This window comes from Branchiostoma lanceolatum, chromosome 4 (genome assembly GCF_035083965.1).
Source record: "Branchiostoma lanceolatum isolate klBraLanc5 chromosome 4, klBraLanc5.hap2, whole genome shotgun sequence".
Taxonomy (NCBI): Eukaryota; Metazoa; Chordata; class Leptocardii; order Amphioxiformes; family Branchiostomatidae; genus Branchiostoma; species Branchiostoma lanceolatum.
In genome coordinates, this window is record NC_089725.1 from 1187434 (window position 1) to 1208912 (window position 21479).

The 21479-nt window shown below is 41.9% G+C and overlaps 2 protein-coding genes across 2 annotated transcripts; one reads left to right on the forward strand and one right to left on the reverse strand.

Moving 5' to 3' along the window:
* Window positions 1-1183: 1183 nt before the first annotated feature.
* LOC136432199 (palmitoyltransferase ZDHHC22-like) lies at window positions 1184-4460 on the forward strand. Its single transcript, XM_066423245.1, has 3 exons — window positions 1184-1610; window positions 2465-2574; window positions 2746-4460. The coding sequence occupies exons 1-3, from the start codon at window positions 1308-1310 to the stop codon at window positions 3182-3184; spliced, it is 852 nt and encodes a 283-aa protein (XP_066279342.1). The 5' UTR covers window positions 1184-1307; the 3' UTR covers window positions 3185-4460.
* Window positions 3843-21389, reverse strand: LOC136432200 (putative ZDHHC-type palmitoyltransferase 2). Its single transcript, XM_066423246.1, has 5 exons — window positions 21311-21389; window positions 19675-20138; window positions 7568-7723; window positions 5542-5698; window positions 3843-4922 (listed from the first exon to the last, which is right to left on the reverse strand). Exons 2-4 carry the CDS (start codon window positions 20097-20099, stop codon window positions 5551-5553), a joined length of 729 nt encoding a protein of 242 aa, XP_066279343.1. The 5' UTR covers window positions 20100-20138; window positions 21311-21389; the 3' UTR covers window positions 3843-4922; window positions 5542-5550.
* Window positions 21390-21479: the final 90 nt, after the last annotated feature.

Below are 21479 nucleotides of genomic sequence, written 5' to 3' on the forward strand. Positions count from 1 at the left end.
GGACGCATGTTGTTTGGCAAGGTAGCGGTGATGTTTCCTTCAGCTTTCTTCGGAAACCATTCCCTGCAAAGTTAACAAACTCTATTTAAAGCTTGAGAAACTACTTGTATTCCGACTTTTGTTACGTATTATATTATCATTAATCTATTTGTAGTGGCCAATTTAATGGAACTGCAAAGGGAAGTTCTGTGTATATCAATGCATGTTTACTAGTACATTTTTGTTAATGAAAATGAATAAATAATTTTTTTTTAAAGTTAACATACCAGTTACTTTTGCAGTATGTAATTATACAGGCTTAAATTTACTTAGAATGTCCTTGATGGTAATTATAAGGCAACAGCAAGTGAGTTTTATAGAAGACATCCTTGGGCGCATTGATTTTTGACTCATTTCGAAAAAAAAAGGGTGCTATTTAGTAACCACACTAGTGTCACTTTGTGAATCTCTTGAATACAGCAATTAAACGCTTTTGGGCTCACATGCAGTGATACCATGTTTTGTCGCTTTAGTTCTTGTGACAACATTTATGGTCTCTGTTGAAAATTTAGTCATCTTGTTTTTTATCCATCCTGTCTTTTTTTAGTTAACTCACATTAAATTTGAGTCTGCAGAGGATATCAGAGGATGTCAAACATGAAATTTACTTGCTGTTGGCTATTATAAAGTCAGCTAACCTGATCTGTTAAATTTGTATACTTGGATGTTGCAGGATGTAAACATAGAAATTTCATGCTATCGCGACATGACAAAGCTAGAAAGATACACTGAGTCAAGAGGGATGCAAAACGTGCTCTTAAGCACTTAATGGAGCGTCAGAAGCTAGTTAAGAAAGTATCAGCATGCGCTACAATACCTAACTTTAACGTTGGTGGTCATGAAACGATAAAACAGTTATACCTGTCCTGAATCGATGAGTGGGCCGAATCCGGAAGTGTTTCTGAGAACTCAGAACATGGGTGTGACCACCTATAATATGGGTAACATGTTTTAAATTGATTGCTTAATTTCTTCAAATTTGTGGCATAATTGATGTATACTTAACCATTATTCTTATTGTAATATATTTATAAAGATAATTAATCATTCTATAGTGTGATTTGTGGTCGGTTTTGCTGATATTTTAGAGTAAATGAAATATAGTCACCCCTATATTACAAGTAGAACCTTCTACAGAGGTCATTTGAGGGGTCAATCCATTACAGAAGACTGTGCCGATGTAAACGCACCGTTAGAGTCAGTTTTTTGACATATCCCTCCATATTCTTGGTGTAAAAAGTATCGTTTTCTTTCCAGGTGTAGGTAGCATGGCTTTCCACATTCCTCACATCGCCCTGGGGGACAAACTCTGGCTCCTACACAGCGCGGCGTTCATCTATTACCTGGCGGTGTCTGTCACCTTTCTCACCACCGATCTCTACATCACCGTCCCTCACATCTACGCGGACTATGATTTTACGGGAATATTGCTTCGGTATCTGCTCGTGGTGTACATCTTCTTCAACATGGTGGCGAACCACATCTTGTGCACGATCACGGACACCACGTATCGCAACCGACAGGACCCCGACCCCGTGCCACGGTCGTGGGGTCATTGTATGACATGTCAGGTAAATAATTAAAATAAATAAATAAACATCTTTTTGGGTTCCCGGAAAAGCTGAGGTGGACTAGTGGGGTGGGCTACCTCAGCATGCCACCCTTCCTGGGCCCCAAGGCTATTAATGGGGGTTAGGTCTCTAATGGAATTTCCATGAGGAAAAGATGGTTCCATAAGAGGCCAAACCCCATGCATATCCTTGAGGCCCAGAAAAGGTAGCAATAACCGTAGCATTCTGAGTTAGACCACCCTACCAGCCCAGCTCACCTTTCCCGGGAACCCCATAATTTTATGGATTCCCTAATCTCAAAGCAGATGTCAGGAAGGATGCTTTTGGTAGCATGTCTGTTTTGTGGTTTGAAATAGCAGCATAACTCAAGAAGCTATGGATGGATTGTCATGAAATTTGTATATTTATAGGTCATGTCCTATAGAAGATCGATGATGATTAGATTTTGGGCCTCCTGGTGGCTTTCCTTTGGTACTGCAGAAGAAAGTACAGTTTTAAAATCTCGTGTTCTGTCTGTAGCTTTGAATTCCCATTGTTTCAGTTGCTATGAATAATTCAAAAATTGAATATGATCCTATCATTTTAATATCACTAAGAGATGAGAAGAAGCCGAGCCTATGTATTAGAGTAGTTTTGGAACCCATGTTTTAGATAAGTACTAGATGTCCTTTATACTATATGTACTTAAATACGACCTTTGTATCTGTATATGCCGATAGGGCATGAATGCTGATATGAATGCTGATAGGAATGCTGAACTATTCACTGAACATAGAATTTTTTCTAAAACTTCTTACACCCCTTCCGTTGATGCTCTTTCTTAAATCTTTCTTCTTCTTTGATATTTTGAACAGGTTCACACCCCGCCTCGTACCTGGCACTGCAGTATTTGTCACAACTGTGTCCTTCGGCGGGATCACCACTGCTTCTTCACTGCCAGCTGTGTGGGACACCACAACCAAAGGTACATCCTTGAGCCTCTATATCTTTCTTTGTTACCTCACATTATTGGACAAAGACAAAATAATTAACATCCTTTCTTTCTTTCAGGAGCATGAAATTCCTTTCAGAAATTTGTGACAAGTACCTTGATGGCATGACTGTCTCTAATAATGACTGTTCTCGTTCCTTTAAGGTACTTTATCGTCCTGTCATTCCATGTTGCTGTTGGGAGTTTGTACACCGGGCTCCTAAACGCCGAATATCTGCACGATTACTACGTACCATTCAGCGGCACCGGCATATTTTCCTACCTGTTCCCCGTGGCGTTCTACAAGCTGATAGTGGGCCAGACTACTGGGTTCTTGGTCTTTATGTTAGTGATGACCTACGTTGCTTTCGGTATGAGTATCATGACGGGGACTCTGTTTGGGTGGAACATGCTTAACGCGTACAACGGACAAACGTCGTGGGAGTCCCACAACGAAATACGGACCTATGACCAGGGACCCACAAAAAACTTTTATGAAATTTTCGGCAGCTTCTGGATTCTGAGTTTCCTGATACCCTGGCAGACCACTCTTCCTGGGGATGGCATAGACTGGAGAAGACCAAAACCTCTGAAATCTTTGTAATTCTTACTTCTGGTCATTTCTGTTTTTAGGAATGTAGGACTTTGGTTGCTTTGAGATTATTTTTTAGTGTTTATAAGTATAAGGACTTGTGTGATTTTCAAAGAGTTTTATGTTAAAAGAAGGCGCATAAGGCGGCGCCAATCTCCGTTTTGGCAGCCCTTGGGCCACATAACTTTGTGCAAATCACTACAGCAGGGGGCTAGTCCACTGGTAGTGGAGTGTGTTTAACTGCCATACTCTTTCCCAAATGGTGAGTGCTAAGCAGAGAAAGCAGTATGTACCATTTTTAGAGTCTTTGGTATGACCCTCTCATAGATATAGGGATAGAACTCGCGACCTACCGTATGCAAGGCAAACACTCTACCCACTAGACCATTGCAAGAGTTTTACATAGCAATATGTTTTTCATAGTGACCACCTTAGAAAGTTTCTACATAATCTGTCCTTGGCGCTGATTACACATCCACTGACCTGTATAATTATGTGTTCTGGAGGATTGGCTCTGTCCCTGGTGCTGAACGCCATCATACAACATACATCTTTTACTTGTTACTTGTTAGGTATGTCTCTTGTTTTTTCTTTATTTGCTCCCTTAATCGGGCATGCAGGTACAGTAATATTTCTTATTTATGCATCCATTTTTTTATACATTTGTATACACACAAAATTATTGTGGTGTTTAGGGAATCATTGGTCAAAAAATGAAGGTCACGACTGAAGACATATTGTGTTGATCTTCAAATAAAGACTTGTTGGCATTTGATGTGACCAGTTTGACGACTTGATACACAAGAAAATAAACTGACTGCATGTTTATGTAATTAATGTATAAATCAGCATGCAGCCTAATTGTCAATGATATTGATGATATTGAAGATGAACGTCACTTATTCATGTTTGTGATATGATGATAAATACTTAAAGTTGTTCACCTATTTGTCTGCTTGTTCAACAGAATTCAATACATTCCATTATATAACTACGTTCAATTATATTCTAGAAGATATCCCTTACTGTGCACAAATAGGTACATACTAGTGCATATGTACATCAAAGAAAGTTTACAACTTTAGACCTTAGAACCAGTAGTGTAAATGATATGTCGAACTCTATATGTAGATTCATAGTCATATACTTGTACGTAGGTTAATCCATTTGTATTCACTTGTTTGTTTGCTTGTTTGTTTGTTTGTATGTATGTATGTATGTATTGTTGTAGAAGACCTTACAAACCTCACTGTACTTTTGTTGTGTCAATAAAGATTGTTGTTGTAAAGTATGTGCAATAGATCTAACCTCCGTTAAAATTAATCCTCCAGGTTACATAAATCCACCATTTTGAAAAACAGTGGGTTTGAGAGATCTCTAGTATAGCACCCGTCAGGTATGCACAGTTTAGATATGCAGGCGTGCATTGTACATAGGGATTTTTGGTTGGAGATCTGTTTGGAGACGCCACCTATTTGTTGGTGGCGGAACTATGTAGGCAGAACTATGTACCCTTGTGGAATTTAGTTAGTAGATGTTATATTGTAAATCTGTAGGAGCGATTACTATAAAGCTACTCCAAAATACAACCCTAACCATATATGTTTGTCAATATCCCTTTACAATCTTAGTGTGGGTCCAGTCAATGCCGTTTCCAGGCAGTTTCGTCCAGCCTGGAAAGACAAAATTAAACAGCCAGTAAGGCCCGAAGACTTCGCGTAGATTCTGGGTCCGGCCGAAGTTGTATCTCCTGAAACAATTCGTAAAAACACAGTTTTAAGGATGTGAAAATACATGTGTAGCAGCTACTCTGACTTGTTCGAAAAATAAATGTATTTGATCGACCAAATTCAAGTTTCCTAACTTTTTGTGTTAACTAGATAGAAGAAGGTAATGTCCTTGTACGCATGAAATACGTATCAGTGCCCTGTGAATTGAAACGGAAATCGTTTAACTTTACATCACATAAACCTCCTTGGCTTCTTGACTTTAGATACTGCGAGTATCTCACTGGCCAAATGCGCTAGGAAATAGGGCCAATTTTGCAAATTTGTGCCAATTTTCCCTTGCGTTTGAAGCGCAGATAAGTGAAAATATGGCGGCGCCAGGAATGGGACATTCTCAGTTTTAGAAAAGAAAGTTTGGAAATCGCAGTGTTGCCATTGAATTAAAAACAATGTACAATGATTACAAACGCATCCAAAAGAGACTTGCAGTGATTAAAGGATGTCAACCATTTTGCGCCATTGTGCTCCAGATTGCGCCATCTTGCCATTTAAAAAACGTCGCAATTTCAGGCGACCAATTGCGAATGCCTGTGGAAATTTGGCATAGTCCAATGAGATACCCACTTTGATACCAAAACGTACTTGATGTCCTTAACGGCCTCGTACGACGTCTGTCCGTCCGTCCCTGATAATCATGATCTGCCAGCCGAACAGCCCGCCACACCCGATACAAGCTACGACACACACATACACCTCCAGCACTACCAGTAGTGTGAAGGTTGGCATGTAGCCTACGTACCTAAAGCAAAAAAAAGATGCGTAGTGGGACAACGGCACGAAATAACAAACGTATTCAAATAACAGTTACTCAAGCAACTGGTTAGATTTTGGAAACGGTTAGACACGTTTTAGGTAGCGTCCACTATCTTTCGTCGGTGACTGCTAGCGCTAGTGAATGATAACCGAAACGTTTGACCGTTTCCTACATCTATCCAGTTTAGTATTATTATACTGTTACTTGCGTATCTTATTACCCATAGACGTAACAAAGACATCATAAGAAAATAGATCAAGTTCTAGCAAGTAACTGGACGACTTCGTTTCCATGGTACAGTAGAATCCGCTTAACTGCACCATCCATTTGTCAGCGGTTTTGGTGCAATTATCCGGCTGGTGCAATTATGCGAAATTCCTAGCTAGACCGCACCACCATGTTTTTTTTCTCTTCACAGGCTGGATAACGCCCCAGAGTCGAGACTTACTTGACCTTAGTTCTAATGCGCTACCATACCTCATAGAACCAGCAAAATATTGAGGTCACACTTCCAGTTTGATCAGTGACAGATCATTCTTCTTATAGCAGAGCCGAACCCGCGTACACCTCGTTCCGGCGAATGCAGGAGGTTTCTAAGACGCGGATTCAGCTCTGCCATCATGTCAGCACCGCTCCACCAAAAGCGACTGCTACGTCCACCTACGCGTCTATAGCCATTGCCGTGTCGCTGTTTGGTTTCCGACTGAATGTGACGTAAAGACGCCGGTCTTTTATTATTGCAACAGTATGTGACAATAGCGATGCCGCGACGCGAAATCAAATCCCCGCGAACTTGAATGCATTCATAGTAATGAGACAGTGTACAGGTAGAGACCAAACTTTATTGAGTACAGCATGCTGTCTGCCAAAGCGTAATGCCGCCTTTGGTAGGCGTGCGTGTCTTAATGCCGACCCGCCCGTGACCCGCCCGGGACCTCCCATATGACGTCAATGGAGACCGCCTTCTCTTGTTACTAAAACAGTTTTAAACATATCGGCGGTATTGCGCCTTTACACCGGCAGGTATCGGCTCATTTGTACGATGTTTGCCGATTTTTAGAGCACCTTTTAGTTAACTTGTCGAGGATTTTTGAAAAATGTTGGTGCAGTTATCCGGCATTGGTCATTTGGTGACAATGTGCGGTGCAGATATGCGGAGTCACTAACAATGCAGTGAATGGGAACCGGTTTGGGATTTTGGGATTCGGTGCAATTAAATGGAGTGTGCGTTTATCCGAGGTGCAATTAAGTGGCTTCGCCTGTATCTTGAGGAACTGAGATACATCCAGTAGCATTTCGCTGAAATTCACAAAGCTTAAAGAAAAACGAGAAAAAAATAAATTGCAATTCAGTTAGGAGCTATAGCCTGCTCTGAATTATCCGTTTCTTTTTGCACTACTATACGAACATGATTAAACACTAATATACGGTCCTTCGATATAGTGACAGATTTCAAAATTGCAACGGACAACGAGAAAGTAGCGGAAAGTTGCTTCGCAGTCTTCCAGAGGCCCGGAGTTTATTTCTAAGTAAGTGTGAGTGCTGATTTGCGTTTTTCAGCATATCGGCCGGGCCAGGTTCTAATGCTCATGCCGCCCTCTATTATGAGGCCTGCTATCAGTCGGCTCCAACATAAGAAATAATGATCAAGAATGGCTTTCAAAAGGCCGACTGATCGCAGGCCTTCTAGGGCGGCAAATACAATCTCCCCGGCATTAGAACCTGGTCCTGATATGTTGACTAAACGCGAATATCAGCGCTCCCCTTAAAAATAAACGCCAGCGCCTCCAAAAGTCTACGGAGGAGGCTAGCGGAAAGTTGTGATGTGTGAAAGATATCCTGGCACAAACTTACCAATCATAGACCGTGACAGGAAAGATGTAGGACAACAACCTCTCCACGGTGGGACCGTTTAGTATCTCTAGATACTGAAGCAGCAACCCCAACACGTGGAGAGAACTTAGGCATGTGTAGAAATTGAACATAACAAAACGCCTCTGGTTGAAATACCTGGAAAAACGAAAGTGGTTAAAAAATTGTAACTTCGTTTTCGGTTCACTGAAAAAGAAAGCGTCCATGCAATCAAGTTGAATATGGATACAGTTTGCTGAGTCGAACAAATATGCCGTACAAATGAAACTATACGTCATATCAAATATCATCATAATTCATCCACACCGTCTTTAGTTATGCTGGCAAAAAAAGGAGTCGGAAACATGAACACACTACAAACTACACATACCACACATTGTAAGTTTGAAAGTCCTATCATTTGCCATGCAGAATGCTATTTGAACATTAACGGTAACCGAAACGTCGGTCTTGAATAAATTACTTTATTGCGTACAAAGAATCTTCTTAAAATCCATCATCTTAACTTTCTTAATATTTATAAGTTATCTTCTCTCAAAGATTCTGACAAAAGCGCCCCTGCAGTTCCAGAACACGGTGCTAGGTACGGGTGCTGAAACTCATACCACTTTTTTTTCGCCAACGTCGAAAGCTATCTGCCATCAAATGATCAACACCGGAAGTTCTGCTGCAATACCAAAGAAAGCAACTAGGAGGCCCAAAATTGACCATGTCCTTTCCAAGACCTACCCACGTACCAAATATTATTACACTTTAACCTTCTTGATTAAGTCATTGTTGGCCAAAGTATATGCAAAAACACAAACTGTTACAAACAGACAACACCAAAACCTAGGGTTGGGGACCTCATACGTACCTCCATGAGATATTCAGAGCTCTTGTACGTTTTATGTAAATGACTTCCACATCTACATAATCTATGCATAGTGGTGTTCATCTTCAAGTTACTTACACATGTCACAAATATAAAATTCCCATCATTTGCCACCAAGGAGTTATGCCATTGTCGTATTGATTATACAAATTAGGCCCTTATTTGCATGTTTGGTGTCTCTTAACGCCAGGTGAGCTTTTGTATTCATCACTCTGCTCTAGAATTGTATTAGTGAACTAAGGTACCAAGCAAAGTCATTCAAACGGCTGTTGTTTTTTCCTGTCTACAAGTAAGTCGTCTACGCGCAGGATGATGGCCACGTCTTGGCTCCCACTAACTATAAGCCAGCCCAAGTCGGACGAAACATCAACTGAACTAACTGAAGGGACCACCCTAAAGATTCATAGATCCATTCTCTTGTGGATCTTCTGTTGACTAAAATTCATTGATAACGGTCGGAAAAGCTGAACTGACATTTTGTCGGACGTTAAGAGAGAAAACATCGACCGATCAAGATATCCATGGTCTCAACATGTGGATCTGCTGTTGACTTTGAAGGCTATCGATAAAGTTTGGAACGTTTAAACAGGGTAAAGCCGACAAATGTGTCTGTTTCTGTGATCTGCACTGTTTTGCGTCAGGAGTATTTTGAACTCGGACCTGAAAGTATTAAGGAAGCACAAATCATCCAGGCAATAGTAAAGACAATATCCATGATCTTAACATGCGGATCTGCTGTTGCCTGTGATGGCTGTGAAGTACATCAATAAGGGTAAGAAAGGCCGAACAGTGTAGGTTGTTGTGGTCCGCACTGTGTTTCGCCAGGAATCTTGTGAACTCAGTCTTGAAAGTATCAGGGAAAGGAATATCATCCAGGTAAGTAACAGTAAAGATCAGCTGATCTTAATATCCACGATCTTAACATGCGGATCTGTTGCTTCCTGTGAAGTACATTAATAAACGCGAGAAAGACCGAACAGTGTGTTTTTGTAGTCCGTACTGTTTCTTCTCAGGAATCTTTTGAACTCGGACTCGAAAGTATCAGGGAAACAAATATCATCCAGGTAACAGTAAAGATCAGCTGATCTTGATATCCACGATCTTAACATGCGGATCTTTTGTTGCCTGTGAAGTACATTACTAAACGCGAGAAAGGCCGAACAGTGTGTTTTTGTAGTCCGTACTGTTTCTTCTCAGGAATCTTTTGAACTCGGACTCGAAAGTTGCAGGGAAACGAATATCGTCCAGGAAACAGACTAATTTCCTCTCCAGATAAAAACGTCGATTGAGTCGAAACTGTAAGCGTTTCACTTCATTTGCTGTGGACGTCTAGAGCAGGCAGGTTGTCTTGGACAACGTCTACCAGCGTTAACGTTTCTACATTGTTAGAATTTCTACAATTGCTTTGTCTTGGACAGTAGTGAGGAGAGGGATGCGAAAAATGTCGGCCTGGGTCTGTGTGATACTTGCCATCGTTTGCATCAATTCTCATGGTAAGTGACTATGGTTTTCGTTTAAAATATAGCTAATTTTAATCTATCGCCACGTCCAAATGACAAAGATAAATGAAAAGGAAGAATTCTAAACGCTTATTCATCAAGTTCATTGTGTGTAACGTAATAGCCGCCTTGCTGGGTGCATATTTCAAGGGGTGTGGTAGTTGGCCCGGCTTTGGCTTCTATGGCGTGCCCCTCACTAGTTCGTTAGTATATACCCGCCGATTTAATAGAGATGTACGCTCAACCCAGGCAGGAATGAAGTAAAGACGCAGGAGTCGTGCTGCATTTGAACACGTCTGTATTAGTTGTAGCAACAAAGGGGCGTTTTGATGATTAATCACACTTAGAGTCCAGTTGTAGGTTAGCAAAAGAGATTGTAATAAGTTGTATTGTAAATAATTGTGTTGAGCAGGAAGCGGATGTGACATTTGTCTTATAAACCAGCGAACAACTATGTGTAGTATAATTCTCCCACGAAGCCCTCAGACTGTGACAATAAGGGACGGAGAATTTTTGACGTAGCCAACTTCTAATGCATGGTTATCGAAGCTTTTCAGACAGTGTTCCGAATACGTTAGTCTGTCAAGTTTGCATTTCTAGCGGTATTACTGATGTTGCATCTAACGTTGGGTAACATAAATTCGCGGGGTACTTAAATTCGGGATTTTTCGAAAACGGGGTGTTTAGGGATATGTGCTAGATGCAACATCAGTAATACCGCTAGAAATGCAAACTTGACAGACTAACGCATTCAGAACACTGTCTGAAAAGCTTCGATAAGCATGCATTAGAAGTTGGCTACGTCAAAAACTCTCCGTCCCTTATTGTCACAGTCTGAGGGCTTCGTGGGAGAATTATATGTACATAGTTGTTCGCTGGTTTATAAGACAAATGTCACATCCGCTTCCTGCTAAACACAATTATTTACAATACAACTTATTAGAATCTCTTTTGCTAACCTACAACTGGACTCTAAGTGTGATTAATCATCAAAACGCCTCTTTGTTGCTACAACCAATGGCTACGGCACTACGGTGAATTTTCCCGCCGCCATATTCGTTACCCAGAATCCTGCTATTCGGCAGACGACAAACGTTTGCGAGGAACACTTTTTTGTCCAAATGTTGCGTGTGATAGTGGACTGATGGCGATATTTTCCTCAAAGTTTGCTCTTAGCACAAGCAGAAACACATGGACATAGTAGTATTACCATTTCTACGGCATCCAGCTAACGCCCCGATGAATAATGTACAAATTTCCATGACGGTGTGGGTGAACTTTGAGTGACGTTCTACCGACTCAACACACGGGTTGTTGCCGAAGGACTGATGCGTGCGGTACGGCCGTTTTTTCGTGTATTTTTTTTACTTGGACACGTCTATATCCATAGCACTCTCCTCAAGCCAAGGATGGAACGAATAGCTGCTGTATAAAATGTGATTAGCCGTAAGATATTCAAGACGAATCTTCTCTCCCGAATTAATGTGCCCCCCATGTCCGACAGCATTGTCATTGTGCGAGCGGCGGACGGTAGTTTCAAGTTGAAATATTATGGTGTCAGCACGACTAGAGACAAAATCTACCATATATATGATTAGTGCAAAGATAGTACATGATACTGACAGAATAATAGAAAAAAAGGATGGTTTATTGTTCTGCTAGATTGATTTCAGTCAACCATTATCGGAAAAATCCCGAATTTATGTTACCCAACGTTAGCACATATCCCTAAATACCCCGTTTTCGAAAAATCCCGAATTTAAGTACCCCGCGAATTTATGTTACCCAACGTTACATGTTTTCTCAGAAATATACATATGCGTGTAAATACATATTTCTCAGAAAAAGGTACATTGTTTATCCATAAGTCATCGTTAGTCACTTCCCCTGCAGCTGATTGGAAAGTGCCAAAATGTTGTGCTGGTCAAGCAGACATGAACTCCCCTGGCCAGAAATGTCATTAAAGCGCCTATTTGTTCATAAATCAAAAGCGTCACCTAGCATTCCTTACTGATACTGCAATTATCTACCGCCATAGTACCAGAGGCTTGACCTTCGTCCTCATGGATCAAAAGTGCAGCCTAGCAATCTTTACTAGTACTGCAATCATCTACCTTCAAAGAGTCTGTGTTCTCATGGAAACAAAAGAGTGGCCAGCAATGTTTATCAAAAGAGTCTCTATTGTCTGGGAAACCGGTCGTAAAGGGCATCTACCGCACGCTCGAACGCTACTTCCGTCGGGCTAGGCTGCGTCCGCGTAAGCGCCGTTATGCCTGTGTGCATTCGCCCGCAATTTCGTGATGGCTTACACGGAAACTGCACCATGATTTCCGGAGCTAACGTTACTTTATTACAGCATCAAGAGATGGGCTATGTGAGAAAGTGCAGCCTACAATCACCTACAAGTTTATGGGCTCGTCACAGTTCAGCAGCTCCTCCTATCGAAATCAAAGTGCTCTTCAGTCAACGACTGATCAACACGAGAAGACCAGTGATAAAGCTGGTACGTTATACCAATTTTCAGTTATGCAAAACATGTAACACTAAATACCTTGTGTGATCAACAGTCTTTGTTGCCCAAATCTAGATAATACGATATATATCAGAAAAAGGGGGCGACTCATGGCGTAATGGTTAGGTGTTTGCCCCCGCCCCAGAGGTCCTGGGTTTGAACCCCATGCCATATCCCGACGTTGGGCCTTGGGAAAGACACTTAACACGACTTTACTCACTTCACTCGGGTGAAATGAGTTCCTAGATTCGGTTAGAGACGGCAATTGTACAGGACGTTAAATAGAGGTCCCGTGTTTGAGGAGAGCCACACCTCAGTAACATTAATCCGCCGGTCTACATAACTCCACCACTTTGGGTTTGAGAGATCTCTATTGCAGCTTCCCCCAAGTATGCACAGTTTTGATATACAGGAGTGCATTACACTGGGGGACGTTTAGTTGGAGATATGTTTGGAGGTATCTTTTCAGGGTGGTGGAATTATGGTAGTAGATGTTACCTATTTTTCCTTTAGCTCCTGACGACTGTCAGGTATTTGCTGGAGTCTCCTACCGAGGAACAGTCGCTGTGACCAAGACAGGCAAGACGTGCCAACGCTGGGACAGTCAGACACCGCAGAAACACTACAACACACCCGCTAGTCATCCGTCATCCGGACTGGACCAGAACTACTGCCGGAATCCGGACGGCGAACTCGGAGTTTGGTGCTACACCACGGACCCTGACACGAGATGGGAGCATTGTGACGTACCAGTTTGTGGTAAGGGTCGAACATGTAAGCTTAAATGAGAACTAGTGTTGTGATGGCAATATCTCCTTGTCAAAACAAGCTGCTAGGGGGCCCAAACCTACATTACTTCTTTATCACATCACAAGCTATCAGCCACCCAAAAATCAAGACCATAGCACGTCCAGGTCAAAAGATACAAAAACGGAAGTTCTGCTGCAGTACCAAGGTCATATACCAAGGGGGCCCAAAATCGACCTTGAACTTCGGCTTCACAACACCTGCCCACATACCAAATATCATTGTAATCGATCAAGAGGTTCTTGGGTTATGCTGACTACAGTAGTGCGGAAACACAAACAGACAAACAGACACACACAGAGACACACCCCAAACTATATCTCCATTTTTCATGGAGATGATAAAGAACCTAACACTTAACATCGATGAAGGATGTACATCTAGGCACTGTAATAAGTTACACAATACAAAAGTTACGCAAGTGGAAACGTTTTGTTAACAGTCAGACGTTTTAGATAGCACCCTCTATTTTTCGTCAGTATGTATTGTGTATCTAAAATTATAACGTTACATTAAAGGGGATTATGCGTAGATCCTGCCTGGCCGTGTTGCGCATTATTATAAGAGTTTCTAAACATTTCATTGCCCCCACTTTAACAATAAATTCCGTGTACACACAAAACGAGGTCCACACTGTATACTATAAAGTGGCATGACATACGATGATGTCCAACAAACCTGAACTCCACAAAACTTTTCTGGCCAATTATCCCCTTCATTTAGCAAATTTGCACCATCTTTTCAGCAACGGATGGTGACGTAAAGCCGGCGGCCCGTGTATGAGGGAGCTTCGGGCGTAAGCCTCAAGCGTAAAACCTCTGCACGTAAAAGAACCCAACACATACGTACACTTATCGAGAAGAGTAGGGGTGACCCGGTGTGCTTGGCCAAAAACGCGAGCCGTGGCGAAGCCGCATTGCACTACCACTATCTACTTGAAAAAGCATTATGCTTCACCTCAATTGATGATGCCTGCTTTACCTACTTTACGTTTCAGCAACCAAAGGACTAGAGGACATCGAGCGAAATGGAACCTACTACAAGTTGGTTTCCCAGGCCATGACGTACGATGACGCCAATCAGACCTGTGCGGAAGACGGAGGCCATCTTGCCGACCTCAAGACACAGGAGCTGCAGGACTTCCTTGTCGCCAAGATTCAGGAGTTCAACGCAGACGGGAGTTACTGGATCGGACTCAATAAAATTACAGTAAATATCGTATCCTATCAGAATGTTTCTATGTCTTTCTGTTTTGATTTTTCAAATACGTTTGTTTTGTGGTATTTCCTTTTTCCTCCTTTTTTGGTATGCCAATTTTCGCCGGATTCTGCTGTGCTTCATTATATTCTTGTCCCCCTGCCTCTAATGTTACGTACCAAAACCTTGTTTTGTTAAGTAGGCGTTGCTATCAACTGGGCAGCTGTGTAGTTTTGAAATCATGCAAAAAGGCCATGTATGTCAGGAACATGTATAAATGTGGGGAGGGGGGCTGATAATTCCTTAAGGAGTAGCCTATATATTGACTCAATGATTGTCTTTTTTCAATATATTGGTAAAAGGGATATCTAACCTTGGGACGTAAATGAGTTTTCCATATAACCCCCATTAACATTAATCCGCCGGATTTCATTAATCCGCCACTTTGAAAAACAGTTGGTTTGAGAGATCTCTAGTGCAGCACCTCCCAGGTATGCACAGTTAAGATATACAGGAGCGCATTATACTGGAGGAACGTTGGGTTGGAGATCTGTTAGGACGTATCTTTTCAGGGTGTCGGAATTATGTTAGTAGACGTTACAAAGTTTAGAAGTACGCTGTACTCAAATTCCATGATTTAGATGGTTTACATGCATTTTTGTTTGTTTGAACCTTTATTTATTCATGAGAAGCTCAAATCGGCAGGCAGGCCGCTTTCCATCGAGGTCATGAGGGAAGAGATAAGGGTCAGATAGAATATAACATAGATACAAATTGTCTTCTAATGAATAGGGTGAGTGGACGTGGTCTGATGGAACTGCAGTCAGCAGTTGTGGCTTCTCCAACTGGGCACCAGAGGAACCTCGCGGATCAAACTATGGCGCCATCAGGGCAAGGCTAGGTTTCAAATGGGACGACTACTACGGCAGTGTCAAAGAATTCTTCATCTGTCAAATCGGTACTTTCGACATATATCAGACTTTTCGCAGCTTCCCCGTAAATCATGTTCTGACTTATGCTTAGGTCCCAATAGGAAAAGGGGGTCCCGCCGGGTAGTTTACGGGCTTTTTTTGTGCACATTCGGGCGTGACCCCTACGTAGCCCCGTGGGACACCCTGCGGGTGCCGGGCTATTTCTGGGCCCGGCGGGGACCCCGAATGATTTTAGCCCGGACTCAAAATCAACACGGGAGCCGGTAACCATTAGACGCCGTGAGCTAATCGTTCGAACACCGGGACAAATTTGTGGCTTTCAGGGCCCGACCGGACTACACCCCCTACGGGCATCAGCGCAATCGGGCTCGTAGCATAAGTGATTCTTCTGGGCTTGATTTTCATCTGAATTTCTTCTGTAAAATCAACCAATGACGATATATATAAACAATATTTGTTATTTTCACCCTAAAGGTCCTGGTGATGACCGTGCCTGTGAACAAAACGGTGGAAGTGCTGCAGGTACACATCTTCTATCACAATTTGAGTATGGATATAGGCAAGCTAAGGTATTATAAGGCATGCAGAACATCACATTCCATGGAAAAATATCTAGAACTATAGATGATTTTGATTTACGCTCAGCAATTTGTAAGATCAGAATTAGTGCCCATCCTCTTGAAATAGAGAGAGGGCGGTACAAAAACTTACCTGTGTGTGAAAGAACTTGTAAATACTGCATGTCAAACACGGTGGAAGACGAAACACTTTTTCGTTGAAGAGGTTCATCACTTCTTATTTCAAGTTGCCCCTTCTACGATCAGGAAAGAAAGGCGCTATTTAAAGAGGCCACCAAATTCCATCCAAACTTCCCGATGTTTACAGACAAAAAGAAACCTACTCTCCTGTTATCATCACAAAACCCGCAGATTACAGAAAAAATGGGAGCATTCGTCTTCCACTGTCTCAAAAAAAGAAGTCAAACCCAAATAAGATAGAATTTAGTGTTAGTATTTGGACTAGAATAGTCACATGCTATACTCTTACCAATTGTCTGTCCGTCCTTCCATGTTACATGTACTTGCAATTAGCCTACGGGCAAGAACTTGCAATAAACTTATCATTATTAACCGTAGCTTTGATCTTTGCACCTATCAGCGACCAACATCAGTTTGAATTTCATGATAAAGAAGGTCCTTATTCTAAAACTGAGACTCAATAGGCATAATGTCAATATGTTGTAGAAGTTTATCAACTAGTTGTAGTCACAAATAAAACTAGAGTTCCATGACCGCATACCTTCGCCGACTAATGTTAGCCTTTTCGAGTGGCAAATCATAAATGCTTTCCATTTATTATGCAAATAAGGACATCATTTGGATGAATTACGTCTGTTGATTATCTTCTCTACCAAAATAACACGCGTTGTTCAAAGTATGAAAGCCTTATCTTAGCAGAGAAGGCTATAGTAGCATTTCCACATAAATCATGTAAATGAGGCCCTCATTTACATGTTTTATGTCTGATAATTTCCACATCTTCTTAACTTCTAAATGCTGCAAGAATTACCACTATAGAATTATAGATCTTTGCTATTAATTATCCTCCCACGTTGCAGTGAAAGTTCTGCCGGATCTGACGGAAACGTCTCCGTGACGATAAGAGGGAAGACACGTCAGCGATGGGATGTCGACTTTCCAAACCATCGAGATTTGGACCTCGTCATCTTGGAATGTATGGTTATCGAAGCTTTCCAGACAGTGTCCTGAACATGTTAGTCTGTCAAGTTTTCATTTCTGACGGTATTTCTGATGTTGCATCTAGCATATATCCCTAAATACTCCGTTTTCACAAATCCCGGATATATGTTACCCTGCGGATTTAGGTGAAGTAGTGTTACCTACCAGAGGAGTACTAGTATCCTGATGCTTTGATGTTATATTAGAAATCCATTAGATTTGACTTGAAAATCTAATCTACTTCATGGATTTATAAAACATATACATAATTATGACTGTCAGCAACATATTGCATTTCAAGATAGTGAGGTGACTGATGTCCGTTTGGAGTTCACTTACAATATTAATTTTATGATATTAGGACATTCAGCTCCTTGAACATGTACCTATCACCAGTTTAAGTTAAAATCCTCCCACACCATAAGGTGTATAGGGCGGTGCCCATTCCCGTTTCATAGCCCTGGGCCGCAGCAGTGGGCTAGTTTACTGGCAGTGGAGTGCATGTGTTTTAACTTCCATACTGTTTCAGTATGTACCATTTTTATGAAGTCTTTGGTATGACTCAATGCGCCTGTTGTCCAGGGGTGTCCTACCCGGGAGTTGAACTCGGGCCTTCTAGTTCCAAGTAATCAAAACCAGATGTGGTAAGTAACAGAAGCGCAGACCACTACACCACAGGGACACCCACCTATCACCAGTACTTTGAGGCTTTGATTGTGTTTATCTTATATCTAATACCGTCATCTATGAGCTTCTTGAATTACTGGTGGTGTGGTTGATCTGGTGTGTTGTCGAAGGGAGTTGCGAGATTTAACGCACATGTACATGAATGAATGTTTTGTCATTGCAGATGTCTTAGGTTTCGGAAATATTAAGTCACGTCCTGTCACACGTCTAGTGCTGTGGTGGTTATTTGTATCAGTCACTTGTTGTAAAGTTGAGTTCGTGGAGAACTATTACTAGAGCCCATAGAGGAATGAGCGCACCATTTGGCGCTTCACGACGGATCCTGGAATTTATTATTCACCATGTTCACCACGTTGTATCATTATAGCCAGTAGGCAACCATCTGAGTAATGAGGCTGTTGTAACGTGCTCGAAGCACTTCCTCAAACACGGGACCCCCGTCCCATTTTATATTCGATGGGAATATAGCACCGACCCATTGAATTGCATTTGAAGTTTCTTTTGCAACTTTTGCACCTTATAATCATGTTTCCTGCCCATCAGTAATAGAGTTCGTTTGAAAACCGAAACACCAATCTCTGTAGATAAGGATAACATGCATTTGTTGTCTCAGTAGTAAAACGCTTAACACATATATCGACAGACTATTGTAATTTTATCCAGTATAAATGTATACTAGTTTTGATCCCTTTGGATGCACTTTTGGTTAGGTGCATCGAATCCATGTAACAACTGAGTATTCTTTATCATTTAACGCTTTTGAGTTCATGATTACAATTCCGCGAAACCGTTTTACTCTGAACCGTTGTAGACTACCTCGCGAGGAGGTTCAGAGTAAACCGGAACGAAACCGTTACGGAGCGTTTATGTTCACAAGTAAAACGGTTTACATTGCTGAAACGGTTCGAACCGGTTTACATTTTCAATCATGAACGGGGTACACTTGAAAAAGCTGTCACGGCGAAACCGGTTGTGGTACTAGACTGAATAAAAGTTCTAAACAGGAACTATGCGGCTCCAGAAGTCTTACTGAGGGACGACTGCGGTGTGAAAGATGTCGGTTAGCTTGAGGAATGAATCCACTCCACTTTAAACTGAGTATTCTTTGTTCCGAAAATAATTTCATCAGGTTGGTAGAATATAGGATATAGAGGATTCTTTTTACACAACCAGGTAATCTCACCTGCTAACGTTTCGATGTTTACCTACATCGGCTACTTATAGCGGTGAGAAGCAGTACTCCAGTCAGAAGCTCTGAAGAAGGTGTTTGGCAGACACCGAAACGTCAGCAGGTGAGATTACCTGGTTGTGTAAAAAGAATCTCCTATATCCTGAGTATTCTTTGGTTGTACCACCATATGGCTGATATATGAGCCTTTGTGCAAAATATCATGTTGAATATATAATGCTCTGTTGTAGAATTGTACTAGCAGAAATTTCGTTCAACAACCTCATATCTCCATGAAATATTTAGAGCTTTTGCAAGCTTCATTCAAATGACTTACACATTTATAAAAAAAACACATACATACACATTTACATATACATAATCTATTTACTTACACAAGTCGCAAGTATAAGATTGCTATCATTCTTCAATTAGATGAATCAAGGTACTCTTGCATTTGATTATGCTAATCGGGCCCGTATTTGCATAATTGCCTGCAATAAATTACATATATCATATGCAATTACATATATTATATGTATCAAAGTCCTATTATAGAAAACACTAATATTGTAGAATTTGCTCTTTAACTGTGCATATTAAGTGCTGATTTGTATGCAAATTAAGTGCTGATTTGCATGATTTGTATTTCATTGCCACAACAACGCTCTTACCCCACACAGCTTCCGGTGAAGAAGCAGTGGTGGTCTCTCTTCAGCACACACTTCTCACAGTACAGACAGTGGTGTGCGCGGGGTGGCAGGTGTCTGCCACACGGCAAACAGTAGTTCCAGTGCTCAGGAACATGCCTTGGTTCGTGGTCCATGTAGAACGACTTTGTGGCGCAACACAAGCAGTAGTTTGCCAACAGGTTTCCCCAGAGGAAAACAAAGAGAACGTAATGAATCTGTCCGTTATCGGTTGAATCGGGGAAAAGAGCGGGCATGGCGTACAAAACGGTTGTCCACATGATGGTCGCGGCGAAGAGGAAGAAATATATGATGCCGAGAATGCTCGCTCCCTTGCGAGTGAACTTGGAAGTGCCCTTGATCTTCCAGTGCATGTCACTGATATCCATGTCCATTGTGATTCTGTGCATTTTGACGGCTATGTTTACTGCAGTGTTGTTGAAAATGAACTAAGAGGTAAAGATAAAGATTGCACTTAGTATACTTTCTCAGTTACATGCAGCCTAACAGTTGAGTTCCTGGTTTCAATTAGTTGGTATCTGGGAGATCCCGGTTCAATCCTTGAAAGGGCATCTCGGTTGGGGCTGCACCTGCCTTTCGGAAGGGACGTAAAATGGGGGTCCCGTGTTCGAGGAGGTGCCTCGAGAACGGTAAAGGGGAAGGGCTAGCAACATCCTCCTGTAAGAATATACCCTGCTACTGAAACAGCAAGAAAACATGTTGCCCTATGCGCCACGGGTAGCGTGCGTAGTCCAGTGGTTAGCGATCTTGCCTCTGGAATTAGAAGCCCCGGGTTCAATCCCGACTGTTGTCGCTCACCCGACAAGTACGTTACTGGAAAGGGTCGCAGTCCTTAGGACGGGACGTTAATCCGTGGTCCACTGTTCATTGTGCTTTTCGAAAAAAAGAGCTAGGGGAAAATCCCCGGTACAATGAACCTGTAAATACTGTACATAGTGTCTGTCTTCTCTGTCACGACCAGTGGAAGAATAGCTCTTAAGTGAGCTAAAACTAGATCGAGATTACTTTCCTTTCCTTTCTTTCCACTAAGCACAACAAGGGCCTGAACAAACGAACAATGTGTGCAATGAATAAAATACTTCCTCGTGACGTATCATGTAGTGCCCTTAGTTCTCCGATCTGCGCATTAGCGCCCACCTGTCAAATGGTTCACCACAGAACGTTATGGATCACTTTCAAGTGACGGTGGCAGAACTCATAAGTTGCATGCAAACACATCGCGAACCTTGAAATATACGGTCACTTGTGTATATAGGTATACGGCAATGGATTTCTCGTGTCCCCCGGTTGTCATTTTACTATCACCAGTTTTGTAACCTGATACTTTTTCAATAGCAGGGTATATTTTTACAGGGATGGTCATGGGTTGCTAGCCCTTCCCCTTTAACGTCCTCGAACAAGGGCCCCCCATTTACACCCCTTTCGAAAGACGGGTGCAGCCCCAACCGACATGTCCTGAACCTGGAGTCTCACAGCAATTAGGAGCCCAACTGTGAGGCTGCTACCAGTTGAGCTACAGTATATATGTACGATGCACTAAACCCTTGGCATGGACATCAAATACTCAAAAAAACATTAGAATGATTCAATGATCGATTACCGTAATAAACGCCGTGGTTGGTTTGACCCGCGGCTATCTCGTTGCTAGGGACGCGACTTGCGATGACTTATAACCCTCTACGTGTATCACGTGAACCCTGATATTTACCTTTGGCGTAAACCACGGAGTAAAGCCAATATTGCCATAAGGGGTGCCATGCGGTGGTGGA